Below are 15,532 nucleotides of genomic sequence, written 5' to 3' on the forward strand. Positions count from 1 at the left end.
AGTGTGGGAGGGAACCCGTACCGCTGAGTCACTTGGAGGCAGATGCTGGAGAACCTTTGAAAGCAGAGTTTCTACCTCTGCCTTCCCCCCCCCCGCCCGTCAAAAACCTCTTGAGAAGATTGGAAACCATCAGGGGAGACCTGCGCGGAGGCACAGTTGGAAACCCCCGACCCGTACTGTCCATAAGGAGAGCAGGAAACAGACTGCCCTGGAAAGTGCCACTGGGTGTTGAAACTGCCTCCTTGGACGAAGGGCTTGGCCGAGATCCAATTCAGAGTTTTCAGGGTCTTATGCTCTTTTCTCTGCGGTCTCCAGCTATCGGGTCCCAGCTCTTCAATCCTGCGCTAGTGGAAGCTGAATCCGCCAGACCCATTAGGCTCACCTGTTCAGCAATCTTAGATTTTATAATTACTCGACTGACAACCCTGGGGGGGAAAGGGAAAGTGGATAAAATAACAAATCAGGTCTCCGCTGCTCACAGCTCTCACAGCCTCAGTCTGAAGACTGTGCTGATCTGCAATTGAGAATACACAAAGTTACTGTAAAATCCCACCAAACAGTCTATGTAGATTTTCTTGGTGTTATCTTACATTTAAGTACCTGAAAAGCCTTTGCTTTCAGCTGAAAGGCTTCCTTGGAATTCTTCAATTCAACTGGAAAACTCAAGTTTGTTTTTTACTTGTTAAACTCCTAGTGCCTTTGAAGACCTTGACATACGTATAGCGTGAATCACTGGAAACTGCTTCTCTTGACAACCTTAATGTAGCCGCTTTATGGGTTAACTATTTACACTAGACAGCACTGCCCTTAAATTCAGAACATGCCCAAATAAAAAATAAATGCTGAAAGTTTTTTGTCACTGCTTGCTCTTGATAGTTTTCACATTCACTGTTGCTGTCCAGAAACGCGCTGCTCCGGAAGACTCAAGCTTTTGCTGCCTTTGAACCGCTCCTTCAGCGCAAAGCAGCTGCTTCAACCGCGCTGACTGAAACTCGATGTGCACTTTGATTTTTCCCCAATTGCCTTAATGTACGCGACAAAGCGTTCGGGTGTTTCTGGGCGACACGCGCTCATGTTCGGTCCTTTACTCTGGACCCACGCACAGCGTTAGTAAAGGTGAATATCAATTCGGAATTGTTCGCCCGTGCTCGTGTGTTAGTATAACACACCCGCTCGCGCTAACTTGATCAAAACAACTAACCTTTTTCTTATGTAAATGTCTTTTTAAACCGAAGTCTGGGCAACCTTAACTTTTAACCTCTCTTGTGCAGCCATCAAAAGCTCTTTCAAAGAATTTGTATTTACTTCAAAAAACATTACAAATAGACATTTAGAAACTGCATTTCGCTCCGTTTGGTTGCAGCAGCTGAGCTAGTCTTTCGCCTTCTAGTTTGCTGTGAAGGAGTTGAGAACAGGACCTTCACCTAGCCATGATCTGAATGAAAGGCAGTTTAGAATTCCACACTACCTCAATTCCAGCTCAGCCAATCAGCTCTGGAGAGCATTACCATCATCGTAGGCTGGGATCACACCCGTTCACCAAGGACACTTAAGGAAGAAATATGACACACGACTCCCACCCAGAAACAATAATTAAACCCTGTCCTAGAAGTCTGCAATCTTCCCATGTCTCAAACAGAACATCTGCACCCAGAGTCTTTTCCTAGCATGAAACTGGAGGGAAACCTGACAGAACCACACCCCCCTGCCACCAACATCCCTGTAATGCCCTGTCCCAAGGCCTGGTATCTCTGGCCTAAGGCGATGAAATCTCCTAAACAACCTCGGTGCATTGACATCTTCAGCTGCTTACCATGACCTCTCCGGACAGGAATGCAGTCGCTGCAGCAATCGCTCTGGTGGTGTGGGCTCTCGGACGTCCAGGCTGCGGTCAGTTCCCCAACCGATGACAGTCCTCGATTCAGCCGGAAAGCCACATTGCAAGGCCTTCCCCTGGTTTACAGGACCAAAGTTCATGAACAGTATAGAAGTCATCCGAAAACGCTCTGTGCGTGTCACGTAGAACTTCAGGGCACGAGGAACGTCCAGGGAATGCAAGGCCCTTTCTGCCAACGATAAAGGTTTCAGGAAGAAAACACCAAAGGCTCATTAAGGAATTCCGATGGAACCTTCAGCATGAAAGAGGGGTGCGTACACAGTAACATCCTTGTCTGGTGGAAAGTCAGTTACGGTTTCTTGCAGGATAGGGCCTGGATATTAACTACATGTCTGGCAGAGGTGATGGCCACGAGAGAAACTTGAGTGAGGACCGATGCATAGGCTCGAAGGGGGCCACCCATGTGTTTCGTCAGAACCGCATTGTGTTCCCACGCCGGGGCAGGAGCCTTCACCAATGGGAAACATCGGAAAAGTCCTTTGAGAAACTCCTTGACGTGTCTGTGGGACAAAAGCGAGGATCATCCTGTGGATCTGGTGTAGCAGGAGATGGGCAGCAGATGCACCTTGATGGAGGCGTGCGCCAGACCAGCCTTTGCCAAGGATAACAAATGAGAGGATCTGTGGAGCTGTGACTCTCAGAGGGGTAATCTTCTGCAACCGGCACCATGTGGCAAAACGCTTCCACTTATGGCCGTGGCACTTTAAGGTCGACAACGCCCTGGCCTTGGCAAGGACCTCCCTGCAGTCCGCTGGCAACTCATAACCTCCAAACTCCAAGGCTGCAGGAGCCAAGCCCTCAGGTTCAGCTATCCTGGGTCGTGATGAAGGATTGCGCCTCCCCTCTCTGGTGAGAAGATCCGGAACCACCAGCAACTTGACTGGAGGCGACGCTGACAGGCTGAGAAGGTCTGGATACCAAATCTGCTTCGGCCACGCCAGGGCGATGAGTATCATCTTGCATTAACACTGTCCAAGTGTGTTGACTCCTAGGAGAAGCGGGAACGGAGGAAACGCGCACAGAAACAGCCCTTCCCACGGGAAGGAGAATGCGTTCCCCAGGCTCCTCGGCTGGTAGAGTCTGCTGGCAAACTTCTTGTATTTGGAGTTTGCTGCTGTTGCAAAGAGATCTATGTGGGGTCTGTCCCATTTGACGAACAGGTTGTCCACCTGATCCTGACAAAGCTACCACTTGCGGCAGGAGTGCAGTTCCCAGGTGAGGGAGTCTGCGATGGTATTGTCGACTCCGGCCAGGTGAAGAGGGACAAGGGACATTCCCGCTGTCTGATGGTCCAGTGCCACAAGTCCTATGCTTCCTTGGAGAGCGCCGGCGATCAAGTGCCCCCCTGCTTCCTGATGTAGAACATGGTGGTGTTGCCGGTGACGATCCTCGCCTTTCAGAGACAGCAGTGACGACTTGAGGGCCCAGAACACTGCCCGTAGCTCCAGGATGTTGATATGCAGATCTTTCTCTTCCGGCCGCCATCGGTCTCTGGCGTGCAGATGCCCAGTGTGCGCTCCCCAGCCTTCCAGGGAGGTGTCCGTGGTGAGCGTCTCCTGGTACTGGGGGAGGTTCTAAAATCATGTGCCTTGGGCGATGTTGGAGCTGACGCCCCACCTTATCGCCCGTCTGAACTCCTTGTTGAGAGGGATCTTGTCCGTGAAGCTTCCGGACACCTGTATCCAATGGGCATCCAGGAATTCCTGTAAGGGTTGCATCTGCAACCTGCAGAGATGGAGGAGGTAGATGCAGGATGACATCCTTCTCAGTAACAACTTGATAGCCTGCACGGTGGCCGTCTTGGCTGACAACAGCCGCTGCACCTTTCCTTGAATGGCGGCTAACCTCTCCTCCGAGGGCGACGCCAGCCAAGACATCGTATTGATCTGGTGCCTAGGAACAGCACCTTCTGTGATGGCGTTAAGCAGGACTTAGAATAGTTGACTGAAAATCCCAGATCCGTCAATAGTCGGACGGTCGTCCCAGTGTGTTCATCGGCAAGCTCCAGCGAGCAGGCTCGTATCAGCCAGTCGTCCAGGTAATGGTATACGTGTATGCCCTGTAGACACAGATGGACCGCCACTGGTGCCAGGCATTTCATGAACACTCTTGGGGCTGACTTCAGGCCAAATGGTAGGGCCCTGAACTGGTAATGCTGGCCCTGCAGCACAAAACACATGAATTTCTGATGTTTCTTGTGAATGGGCACGTGGAAACCAGCATCCTCCAGGTCCAACGACGTCAAGAAATCTTGTTCCAGTTGGCCAAGCACATGTTGCAACGTGGCCATACTGAATTTCTGGGACTTTTGTATTTGGTCAGACGTCATAGGTCCAGGATGGGCCTCCAGCCCCGTTGTCTTTCGGACTGGAAAGTATCTGGAATAGACTCCAGAGCCCTTGGGCAACTAGCTCTATCGCCCCTTTCCGTAGCATGACTTGTACTACTTCCAGAAGCTGAGGGATGTGCTGCTCCTGACGGGGAACCGGAGGGATCCGCGGACACCTGCGTTGGAACTCCAAAGTGCGTCTTTGGGCAAGAGCTTCCATCACCCATCTGTCGGTGGTGATCTTTCTCCACTCGCTGATGAACCGCGTCAGACGGCCTCCCACCAGGGAGCAGGAGTGGGGGGGCCAGACATCCTGGCCAGTTCAGGCTTGCTTGGGCGCCGGCGTCTGGCCCTGCGGGCGAAAGACACCGTCTTCGGCTACCTTGGGCCGGGAGCAGCCTCTGGAGGCTTCTTGCATCGAAGATCAGGAAGGCTGTCTGTACGACGTGAAAAACCCTTTTGAAGACCTGCTCGATTTTCCCCTGCAGGACCAAACAGACGACTAGCGGTGCTGCTGGAGAGTGCAGAGGGAACGGACGTCTCTGTATCCATCTTGATGGCCAGGGGGGGGACTCGTCGACGGCCTTCCCAAACATATTTTTCCCAAAGGGCATGCCCAGCACCTTCACTTGGACCTCCTGATGGAAATTAGTGTCTTTCATCCATCCCGGTAGACTAGGGCAGACACTGATCCCCATTTGCCAGAACCCTGTGTCGGCAACGTCCACTGCCACTGTGATGACATGACTGGACACCACTGCCTCTTCCTGGAAGAAAGCGAGGGCTTACATCTTCTTATCGTCGGGGAGGAACTCCAAGATCGGTCCTAGCTTGTACCAAAATTCCCTGTCTCACCTGGCCAGGATCGCCAGCGCATTGGCTGTCTTGATTGTGGAGACTTCCATAGCTTGGGCGATGACCTGGGAGGGCTGTTTTGGGCCTCCTCGCCACCACCTTTTTTCCTCCCCGAGGGTTCTGAACCGGGACCTGGGCCAGTTTCACCGCTTCTGACGTGCCTGCAGACTTTGCCAAAGTCTCTGCGGCTGTGTCGTGCTGTGGGGGCAGGGACACTTTCTGCGCATGGGAGTTACCCTTGTAGGATCAGCACCCGTAGCTGCCATGGTAGTGGTAGATGTTGACTGAGTCACCGGCAAGGTCTTTGCCTGTGCCAGTTGAGCCTCCTTGGGCTGTGCAGCCTTGTTCCCTTTTCCGCGGCTTCTCAGATATCTTAGCCAGGGTAGACTACTTTCTCTTTGAAGAGGAGCTTGACGGTAGGCTGGCAATGGAGGTGGAAGGTGATGCGGAGTGCGCCCTATCCACTTAGGGACCCACTTCCGCAGCGAACTCCGACTGGCAGATCTTGCCCTTATTTTGGAGCCCTACGGATGTGGAGCCCTCAAAGGACTTAGAAGACCGCTCCTCGGACCGGCTGGTCCTGGACGAGGCATGACCCTGCTCGGAGCACGGGTCAGAGGCCTTGTTTGCGTTAAGCCATGCCGCCAGCCTACTGTGAATGTCTTTTGTAGTCTTAGAAAAATCTAGGCATATCTCGCACTCTACCTCCTTAAGGGCCAGAGGTAGGCAGTAGAGGCATTTTAGGTGCTTGTCCTCCCACAAGCACATTCCGTAGCCCGCATTTGATGCAGGGCCTGAAGAGGGACCTTCCCTCCTCCTCCCCCAAGATAGCTTTCTAGAATCTTCAATGATCTTCGCCCTTGATGGGCGTGGAATTTACCAACTATTAGTATCCAGGTACAATGTGCTGGGATACTAATAGAAATAAACTCCTTGCTGGGGGGCATTAGCACTTCAGGTAATGCCCCGAGGCCTGTGTTAAGGCCCTCGCTTCGCTCTGGCCTGTTAACTATGGGCCACGGGCTATTACCTAAAGCAGTAATGCACCCCAGTTAGGTGTTCAAGTACTGCACAGCAACATGTTGCATTTAACGCTCTACAAATCACCAATAAACATACATTGTTATCGGCTCTTCGACCAATGTAGTGAATATTTAAATCAATGTGCCTCCAGCAGATGCAAATTGTCACAGCGATTCTTCATCATCTTATGCGAGCCTATGGCCACATCTGAAATGCGGGAGCCGCAATTAAAGCCTGTCTAGTGATACCAGAGCAATATATGGAGATAAAAAAAATAATTAAAAAAGGTATAGTGTGTTAGGGAGAATTCTCTGTTTAGGCTGAATGTCCTAACCTAGTGAGTCCCCCACCAGCTTTGCTGGATTTTTGGGGCTTATTTTTTTCTCCTGCCAAGAGTGAGACTCTTTTACCCTCACTCTTGGGCATGATTTGAGTGCGTTTCTTTGACTCTAGATGTGTTTAATGGGCTATGGGGTCTTTTACTCCATAGGGCTTCATGTGTTTTAGTGATGTGTGTTACACAGCACCCTCAGTGCAGTAACACAGGGGTGTCATAGTGACCCCCCAGTATAGACTCCATACCCTGGGACTGACTACTGTCTCCCAGGGCATGTAAAGTCACCATTGACTGAACAGAACCAGTACAAACCATCATATTGTGGACGTACTGGCTGGGGCAATTAAATTGCCCCAGCCAGCACGTCTACGTCCCCCCCTGATCGAGTTTTGGCTGGTGGCAGTGGATACTACTTTTTATATTCAACCGCGAATATTTCTCTATGGGATTTTCCCATTGTTCGAGGCTACTATCTTTATTTATTTAATTACAATAGCCTCGAACATACCGCCGGTTTATTTAATTATTATTAATTCTCCGGTTGGTATTTTTTGCCAGAACTCTGTTCTAAAAATGGCGTTCGTGTTCTCTTCTGTGACTCCAACCCAAGTCGAGCCCTTTGTTCCACTTTTTGGCGGGCTTCTCCACAGAAGCCCTCCAAAGTGGTGCCACTCTGTCTGGGGTACTTAGGAGGGGTGGAGGGGGATTTAGGCACCCTGGACTGAGTTGCCTAGGCAACTCAAGTCGCACTCCGTCCTGATTGGCCCAAGTGGTGAGCCGGCCGGCTCACCACTTAGCATGTTTGAGTGACAGCTAGGCTGAGTGAATGGGGGTTTTCTGCATAAAAGCAGGGCTTTGGGGACTGGAACTTCAGAAGTCACCACAGGACCTTCGAATCCGACGAGGGAGAAGCTGAGCCGACCTGCCACGACGACACCACTGGTGGAGCCCTGCTGGACCGTCTCACCACTTTTCCCAACGACAGAGGAGATCTCCCGCCGGAGAGTCGTCTTCCTTTGACTGGTGGGGATAACCAGTGTCACCGTCTTTTCGCCTTCCCGACGCATCTCATGGCCGCCTTGCCCGTGCCAAGCACCCCGGCAACCGGAATACCATGTTTTACCACGACCGTGAAATAAAGGGTAATACCTTTAACCGGAAAACTCTGCGGCTGGTTTCTTCCCTGGCAGTGCAACGACCTTCATCTTTCCTCCAAGTCGAGATCTTCTCTTCCCCTGGACGACGATGAGACTTGCACCCGCTGCCAGGAACAACTGCCACCGCTGGGGGATCCTTCCCACTTAAGGTACTGTGTCCCACCTGGCTTCCCTTGCCACCGACTGTACGGGGTAGATTTAGCCCCCGGCTTTCGAACCTGAGTTATCCTGGGACACCCTGGCTAAGCTTTTCTGAGCCTCTCTAAACTCTTTTCGAACTCTCTGCAAGACTTTCTAAGCCTAGTGCAACTGTGTGATCTTGGACGCATTTGTGCTCTGCTCTCTCTAAGAGTGGGCCCAGCCTATGGACTTTGGCTCACAAGTGACTTTTGCTTTTTCTGCCTTGCTAATAGTGTTCCTAAATCTTAGAGTGGTGTATCTTTCCATATTCTGTCTTTTCCCTTCCCTTCTTCATTAACTTATTGGAGTGCCATCTATAGTTAAGCGCTCACCTCTGTATGAAAATAAGTGGTGTTAACGAAGACTTATCTGATAAGGAATAAGGGTTGTATATATTATAATAGTAACTGTGTTTAGAGTGTTTTACAATAAGAGTGCTCGAGTCTTTCAAACTGTGTTTTTAAATAAATAATTATATACTTCGACACCAAAGCTCTGGTCAGTGTTTGCTTGTATTCTTGTGTCTGAGTGCCTATTGTGTATACTTTGCATACTGCCTAACTCTTCTTGAGGGAAGTCTGACTGCTCAGCCACAGCTACCAGGTAAATCTGGGTGGTACAGACTGCTACCAAGTGGGTTTACTGCTAACACGTGTAGTCCTAAATCTTTTGCAGTGTTCCCAAAGGGAACTGCACAGGTTTCTGCCTAACATAGTGCCATTCACCTTCTTTGCAAAACAAGGCTTGCACGGGATGGGCTGATGTTGCAAGGAAGAGATTCAAACAATTAACATTTCTCTTGAAAATAAGAAGTGTGTGGTCTAATGAGTGCTGGTAAAGAATACAAAATGCATAAGTAATGTTTCACAAGCTGGACATCAAAATACACATTTTAAATATAAATTGCTTAGCCTTAAAACTATGACCAACATATTTTATTCAGCGCCTTTTCATATCAGCAGGCATTTGTGGAGATGTATGGCCCAACCCTTTCGCTGCACAGAGTAGTCACATATTTGAGATGCGCATGTTGTGAACCGACCTCTGAACCAGTAGAGGCCTCCGCTTGGGTAGCTGGCTCCACTTGTGAATCACTTGGATCCCAATGCCTCGTGCAGATGCTGGCTGAAAAAAGAAAGGTGCACATTAGTAGGGCAGATGCAGAAACACCATAGTCGATTCCATGGGTTTTTAACCGACCCACCCACTTCTGTTCATTCTTTACATTTGTTGCGCAAGAATGCACAGGAGACCACCCCCAAAACACTTTAACTAGAGTGACCAGACATCCCGGTTTTGCAGGGACTGTCCCAGTATTTGGTGCTCTGTCCCCCTTTCTCAAGATTATGTTCCCATTGGAAACTGCAGTGGTCCCGGTTTTTGGTAGTAGGTCTTCCTGGCTGACAGCCTGGAATGCACAATCTCACGCAGAAGAAATGCTGCATTTTACAACTTAACATACTTGCCAACCCTACCAATTTCGGCAGTAGGCTACTGCTTTTTAAACAGTCCTACCACCTACAGATTTGGGTGGCAGATCCTACTGTTTTTTACAGTGGCAGGTAATTTGCGACTCTAAGGAAGGCTGCTTGAGACCGGGCCCAGAGCAAAGCATGCAACACATTAGTCTGTCTTTGTGGTGGGTGGGTGTTTACTCTGAGCGATGGGCTCAGACCAGTGGTTGAAGTGAGCAGGAGCAGTGCTCCTCTACTTTTTTTAAAATAAGTTTTACTGTCCCTATACTTTTATTTTAAAAATAAATCGTTCCGTAATGGTTTCGTTTTAAAATATAAATGTAGGAAGAAGTTGAAACTTGCACTTTCAGTGCACTACGCTGAACGTTCCCTTAAACATCAGGTGCATGTGTTTGGGGGTTTGTATTGTGTGTGGGAGGGGGTGTGGTGATGGGGTTTGTGGGGACAGTTGCAGGCCGGCAGGGAACATAGTTCCACTACTTATTTTCGTACACTTCGACCACTGTCTCAGACCAATCACTGACCTGACAGCTGCGTGACTCTGCCCTGCACTCTTGCCGGGACAGACCTCAGGTGAACCACCAGTGAAGGCAAGTGGCAGGGCGTATCTCGATCACAGAGCATCTGTCTATCAGACTGAGGATGCTATCAGTCTCCATGTCGTTCAGTGTTCAACTTGCACTGCAGGAATAAATATGCACTGCCCAAGCTGCTGCTACAGAGCAGTGTTAAAAGTTACCCATCAGCTCTGTGTGATTACCTTCTGTGAAGTTAGGCAATTGAAGGCTGTGTTAACTTGCCATTCAGAATTGTGCATTTTAAACATTTGAACATCTTTCCATGTTGTTCCGTTTGATGGGGTTGTGTATTTTAGAATGCTCCAGTGGTGCCAACAATGTATGTTTTGTATTTTCATGTGATGCCATTGTTATGCTAAGTATTATTTTTGAAACTTGAAAAATCCTACATCTTTTTGGTAACAGAATGTTGGCAAGTATGACTTAAGATAGTGTTAGTTTGTGATACATTAATTATGTGTTTCTTTGAACAGTAACACTTAAATCCCCTTCTCCTCCAAATACTAGTGAGGTGTAGTGCCTTTGCAGCCACTTTCAAGAGTTAGTACTACTGTTAGTTGCCCTGCCCCGTTTTTTTGATTTTTTAATCTGGTCATCCTATTTTACACCCCTCGGCCCCCAACCTTCCCAATCTAATATTGCCTCACCCAAACCTACCATCTATCATTTTTGCAGTTCAAAAAATGGTCTGTACAAAATTGGTCTATAGAAAAACTGGATACGACCTCAGCTATGAATAAAGAGATTAAGGGAGAAATACCAGACAGACGGACAGACAGAAGCTGCCACGGTCCAGAGGAGGGCCCGGGTGCACCGGCATGGCGGCACGAACACGATGAGCGGGGAAAGCAAGTGCAGTGGGGCGGGGCTGCACCAGAGCGGGACAGAGGGCGACATGAATGAAGACCGGCAGGAGAAGGTGAGGCGCCACGGACCCGCGGTCCAGAGAGCACCTGAGAAGGTGAGGCGGGAGAGGAGAGGGGCGGCCCGCTCTCTCCGGCAATATGCGCGGCAGTGCTTGGTACTTGGTGGCGGTCCCCTCCCCTGGTTGACGGCTGGAGAAGGGGAGCGTTGTGCAAAGAGGAGCATTGGTGGCATCAAGTGGGAACCAGAAGAGAAACTGACTGGGACAGCGAGCAGCCGCCCGCCCCACGCACGGGTCCCTCCGGAACAGGAGCGCAGCCTCTGGTGGGCAGGAGGATGCGGCATAGGCGTAAGGGGTCTGGTAGTAAGCGGCATCCTTCTCCACTGGGCTGCACGATTTGAGTGCCCAGAAAACGGGATCCTCGGGTTGCAACTTGCAGGCAACCGCAGCCCAGGGCGGCTGGAGGACCCGCACCGTCCCTGGAAGGTGCGCCTTCCGGTGACAGTGGAGCTTCAACAGCGGGTCGCGTACGGCCACCAGGGGGGCCACCCGGATGCACTGCGCTAGTTAGAGAAGTCCCACACAGCAGGGGATAAAGCTAAGAGCAACAGAGACGCGGGGAGGAATAGGACGGACCTCCAAGGGCTGAGCATGTTAGGAGGACGCGGACAGTGGAAGGCATCCCAAACTTTTCCTAGAGGCATAACAAAGCAGTGCAGGTGCTTAAAGACCGGAATGAGGAACTAGTTAACATAGCCAGGGCCAGCTGGACTCCCATTTGGCAGGGCAGCCCTTAACAGCCCCAGGGGGCCGGGGAGGGGGGATAAAGATGATATAGGGGCGCCCGGCAGTGAACCCATCAACAGTGAAAGGGGTTGCAAGGAAGCCGATCACAGCGCAGCAAGGCAGTGAGCTACTTAAGAGGCAACACAGAGAGATGGTGAAAGAAAGCAAAGAAGCTACCCACCCAAGCGAAGATGGACCTATATATACAGTGCCCCCCCCCCCCAAAAAGGAGGGGTGCAGAGAGTGGAAGGGCCGTAGGCCCAGAGGTTCCCCGGAATCTCCCTCATTGAATGATCTGCTCCTGGCTATCAAGGATTCCAAGACCTAGCTGGAAAGCAAAGTGGACGTGGTGTGGGGGCAGAGGTGAAGTTCCTGAGGCAAGACCTCCAGAAAACCTCTCCGAGTGGGAGAAGCAGAGAAGAGACTGCCGGAGGTGGAGGACACGATGCAACTGATGCAGAACGATAGTCAGGAGTTAAAGAGTAGAACAAAAGCACTGGAGGAGAGGGTGGAGGACGTGAAGGGCACACCGCAGCATACGGATACTGGGGCTCCCAGAGAAGATAGAGGGCCCCTCCATGGCGCTGTTTTTGGAAGAGTGGCTGCCGGACCCGATGGGCCGGACAGGGCTGCTGCAATTTCTCTCAGCGGAAAGGGTCCACAGGATCCTGAATAAGGGGTGGGGGGCGCTAGGGGAATCACCCCAGGCCAGTGATGGCAAAGGTCTTAAATCACTGAGACACAGATGCGATCCTGCAGATGTCAGATGTCTACCCAGACTTTGCAAGGGCGGTGCAGAAGGCCAGGCACTTATTTGAGGAGGTTAAGAGGCAGCTGCGGGAACCCAATATTAGGTACGCTATGCCTTTTCCGACCACCCTCATAGTGGTGGGGTCAGATGGAGTTAACTTCTTCCACAGTCCGAAAGAAGCATGGCACAGGGCAGCCGGCGAGGGAATTGGCCAGATAACCCAGTCAAGAGCAGCAGATGGCAGCCCACAGAATTGAAAGCGACAGCGGAGGTGGTGGCAGGGAAAAGAGCACTACATGGACAGTGAAATGTGTACATTAAGAACAGTACAGAAGAGGTTGGAAGCCGGCTGGCTCATACTATGCCCAATACCGTTGGAGCGGAGCTGGAGAAACATGTCAAGCACAACCTCCCCCCGCCCCCTCCCCCCACCCCCAGACCGGTTTAGGGTCATTTGTTCTTATCAAAAGATTCGAATAGTCGAACTTTCGAAACAAAAAATTCGAAATCAAAAAAGGTACGACATGCTATCTTTAACATGGAAAGTGCATTTCGTTCGCAACCAATCCATCGACAATAGTAATGGATTGGTTTCAACTGAAATGCACTTTTACATGTTAAAAGTAGCATTTCACTGCCTTTTTGTTTGTAACGTTGAAACGTTACATGGAGCTGTCCAGGCCTGTAATTTCAGCACTGGACAGCTCCATGCAACGTTGCAAGGGTTTAGTGTTTATTGGGGGGTGGGTCCTCCCCAACCCCCACGCCACCCCTCCATCCCCAAACCCCAACCCCAGTTTCGAAAGGCAATCTTTCAAATTTTTTTCGATCAAATTGTCATTCGAAACTTTTGTATTTCGAAAAAAAAGATTCGAAAGTTTGCCTTTCGAAACATTTGTAATCGAACAAATGACTGGACAACCCCCAGCCCACCCTCCAGAGGGAGGGGGTGGTCACAGTTATTGAACAGATGCTTCTAGTCAGGTGGTTGGGGGGGGGGGCAACGTGGGAAGGGGGCAGCCGGGCTCCCCCAAGCATAAGAGTGTCGCAAATAGGGGATGGCAGGAGGGGATAATACGGAGGGCAGGACCTTGACCTGCATATCATGGAACGTTAACGGGCTCCTGGATAAAATTAAACAAAGCCTAGTGGTGAAATTCTTGCCGTCCCATCAAGCGGACATAGTGTGTCTCCAGCCAACCCATATACTAGGGACGGAATGCAGATTAATGGGGAGGGCCAGATATTGTGGTGGAGCATGCAGGGTTCGCTAGAGGGTCCGGGGGAGTGGCAATATTCCTTACCGTTAGAGGTACTCAAGGTGAAAGGGACCTGAGCAGGATGGGAACACGGCCAGCATGTGTAAGGAACTCATGGTGGCAACAGTAAAGACAAGTGATCACAGTTCAAGGGTGTTTATTAAACTGTATAAATCGGCGAGAAGAAAAACACCCAATCTAAACCTGAATCGAAGATGGGAGCAAACTACGGCCATCAAATAATAAGGCAGTTCTGGTGGCGTCTTGTCAAATAAAAAGGGCCTATACTTAAAAAAAAAAATGAATGCCAATTCTTACCGCTAAGTTACAAAATAGTGTGGGATAATATTTGCCAGAAAAAAAGAAGTGTCCACAAATTGTTATGTCCAGATGTTATAGCCGAGGTCTCCCTTCCCCACGTTTTTAGCATGGGACAAGGCGGGACTCTTGAGCACAGCACGCTCGAGGGCTTCACCAGCACAAGGTTACAGTTACTGTCAGTGATATGAGGACCTTCGGTTGGTCAAGCGTCTTTTCTACAAAGTCCCTTGCCTCCGAGGGCCAAAAGTGTCAAAAATAACAAAACAAAAGTACCTTTCCATACTCTTTTACGTTGGCTGATGACTCATGTCTGGATCCCCCTTAACCGGGCTCCAATCCTCTTGAATGTGAGCCTCCCTCCGTCGGGTTCACTACGGCCTTTCACTCAAAATGCCTTCACCTGTTAGGCAGAAACCTGTGCAGTTCCCTTTGGGAACACTGCAAAAGATTTAGGACTACAGGTGTTAGCAGTAAACCCACTTGGTAGCAGTCTGTACCACCCAGATTTACCTGGTAGCTGTGGCTGAGCAGTCAGACCTCTCTCAAGAAGAGTTAGGCAGTATGCAAAGTATACACAATAGGCACTCAGATACAACAATACAAGCAAACACTGACCAGAGCTTTGGTATCAAAGTATATAATTATTTATTTGAAAACACACTGTTCGAAACACTCCAGCACTCTTATTGAAAAATATTCTAAACACAGTTACTATTGTAATGTATAGACCCCTTTTTCCTTATCAGATAAGTCACTGTAAAACACCACTTATTTTCATTCAGAGGTGAGCGCTTAACTAGATGGCACTCCAATAAGTTTGAGAAAGGGAGGGAAAAAGACAGTATATGGAAAGGTACACCACTCTAATGTTTTGGAACACTGTTAGCAAGGCAGAAGAGCAAAAAGTCACTGGTGAGCCAAAGTCCAAAGGCTGGGCCCACTCTTAGAGAGAGCAGAGCACAAATGCGCCCAAGATCTCACAGTTACACTAGGCTTAGAAAGTCTTGCAGAGGGTTCAAAAAGAGTTTAGAGAGGCTTAGGAAAGTTTAGCCAGGGTGTCCCAGGCTAACCCAGGTTCGAAAGCCAGGGGCTAAATCTACCCCGTACAGTCGGTAGCAAGGGAAGCCAGGCGGGACACGGTACCTTAAGTGGGAAGGATCCTCCAGCGGTGGCAGTTGTTCCTGGTAGTGGGTGCAAGTTGCGTCATCAAGGGGAAGAGAAGATCTCGACTTGGAGGAAAGATGAAGGTCGTTGCACTACCAGGGAAGAAACCAGCCGCTGAGTTTTCCGGTTAAAGGTGGTACCTTTGTTTCGCGGTCGTGGTAAAACGTGGTATCCCGGTTGCCGGGGTGCATGGCACAGGCAAGGCGGCCACGAGGTACGTCGGGAAGGCGAAAAGACGGTGAAACTGGTTATCCTCAACAGTGAAAGGAAGAAGACTCTCCGGCGGGAGATCTCCTCTGTCGTTGGGAAAAGTGGTGAGACGGTCCAGCAGGGCTCCACCGGCGGTGGTGTCGTGGCAGGTCGGCTCAGCTTCTCCCTCGTCGGATTCTTTGGTCCTGTGGCGACTCATGAAAAGTTCCAGTCCCCAAAGCCCTGCTTTTATGCAGACAACCCCCATTCACTCAGCCTAGCTGTCATTCAAACATGCTAAGTGGTGAGCCGGCCAGCTCAACACTTGGGCCAATCAGGATGGAGTGCGACTTGAGTTGCCTAGGC

General features: G+C 50.2%; 1 protein-coding gene across 3 annotated transcripts in view; it reads right to left on the reverse strand.

Annotated features, from left to right (window-relative positions):
- TTLL4 (tubulin tyrosine ligase like 4) overlaps positions 1-15,532 on the reverse strand; it is a 1,554,536-nt gene that overhangs the window by 765,371 nt on the left and 773,633 nt on the right. For all 3 annotated transcript variants that reach the window (XM_069616870.1, XM_069616872.1, XM_069616871.1), the window contains one exon: positions 8,821-8,903. In XM_069616870.1, coding sequence (XP_069472971.1) covers positions 8,821-8,903 — 83 coding nt within the window. The remainder of the gene's footprint in view (positions 1-8,820; positions 8,904-15,532) is intronic.

The sequence above is a fragment of the Ambystoma mexicanum genome, chromosome 9 (genome assembly GCF_040938575.1).
Source record: "Ambystoma mexicanum isolate Mex_15411 chromosome 9, UKY_AmexF1_1, whole genome shotgun sequence".
Taxonomy (NCBI): Eukaryota; Metazoa; Chordata; class Amphibia; order Caudata; family Ambystomatidae; genus Ambystoma; species Ambystoma mexicanum.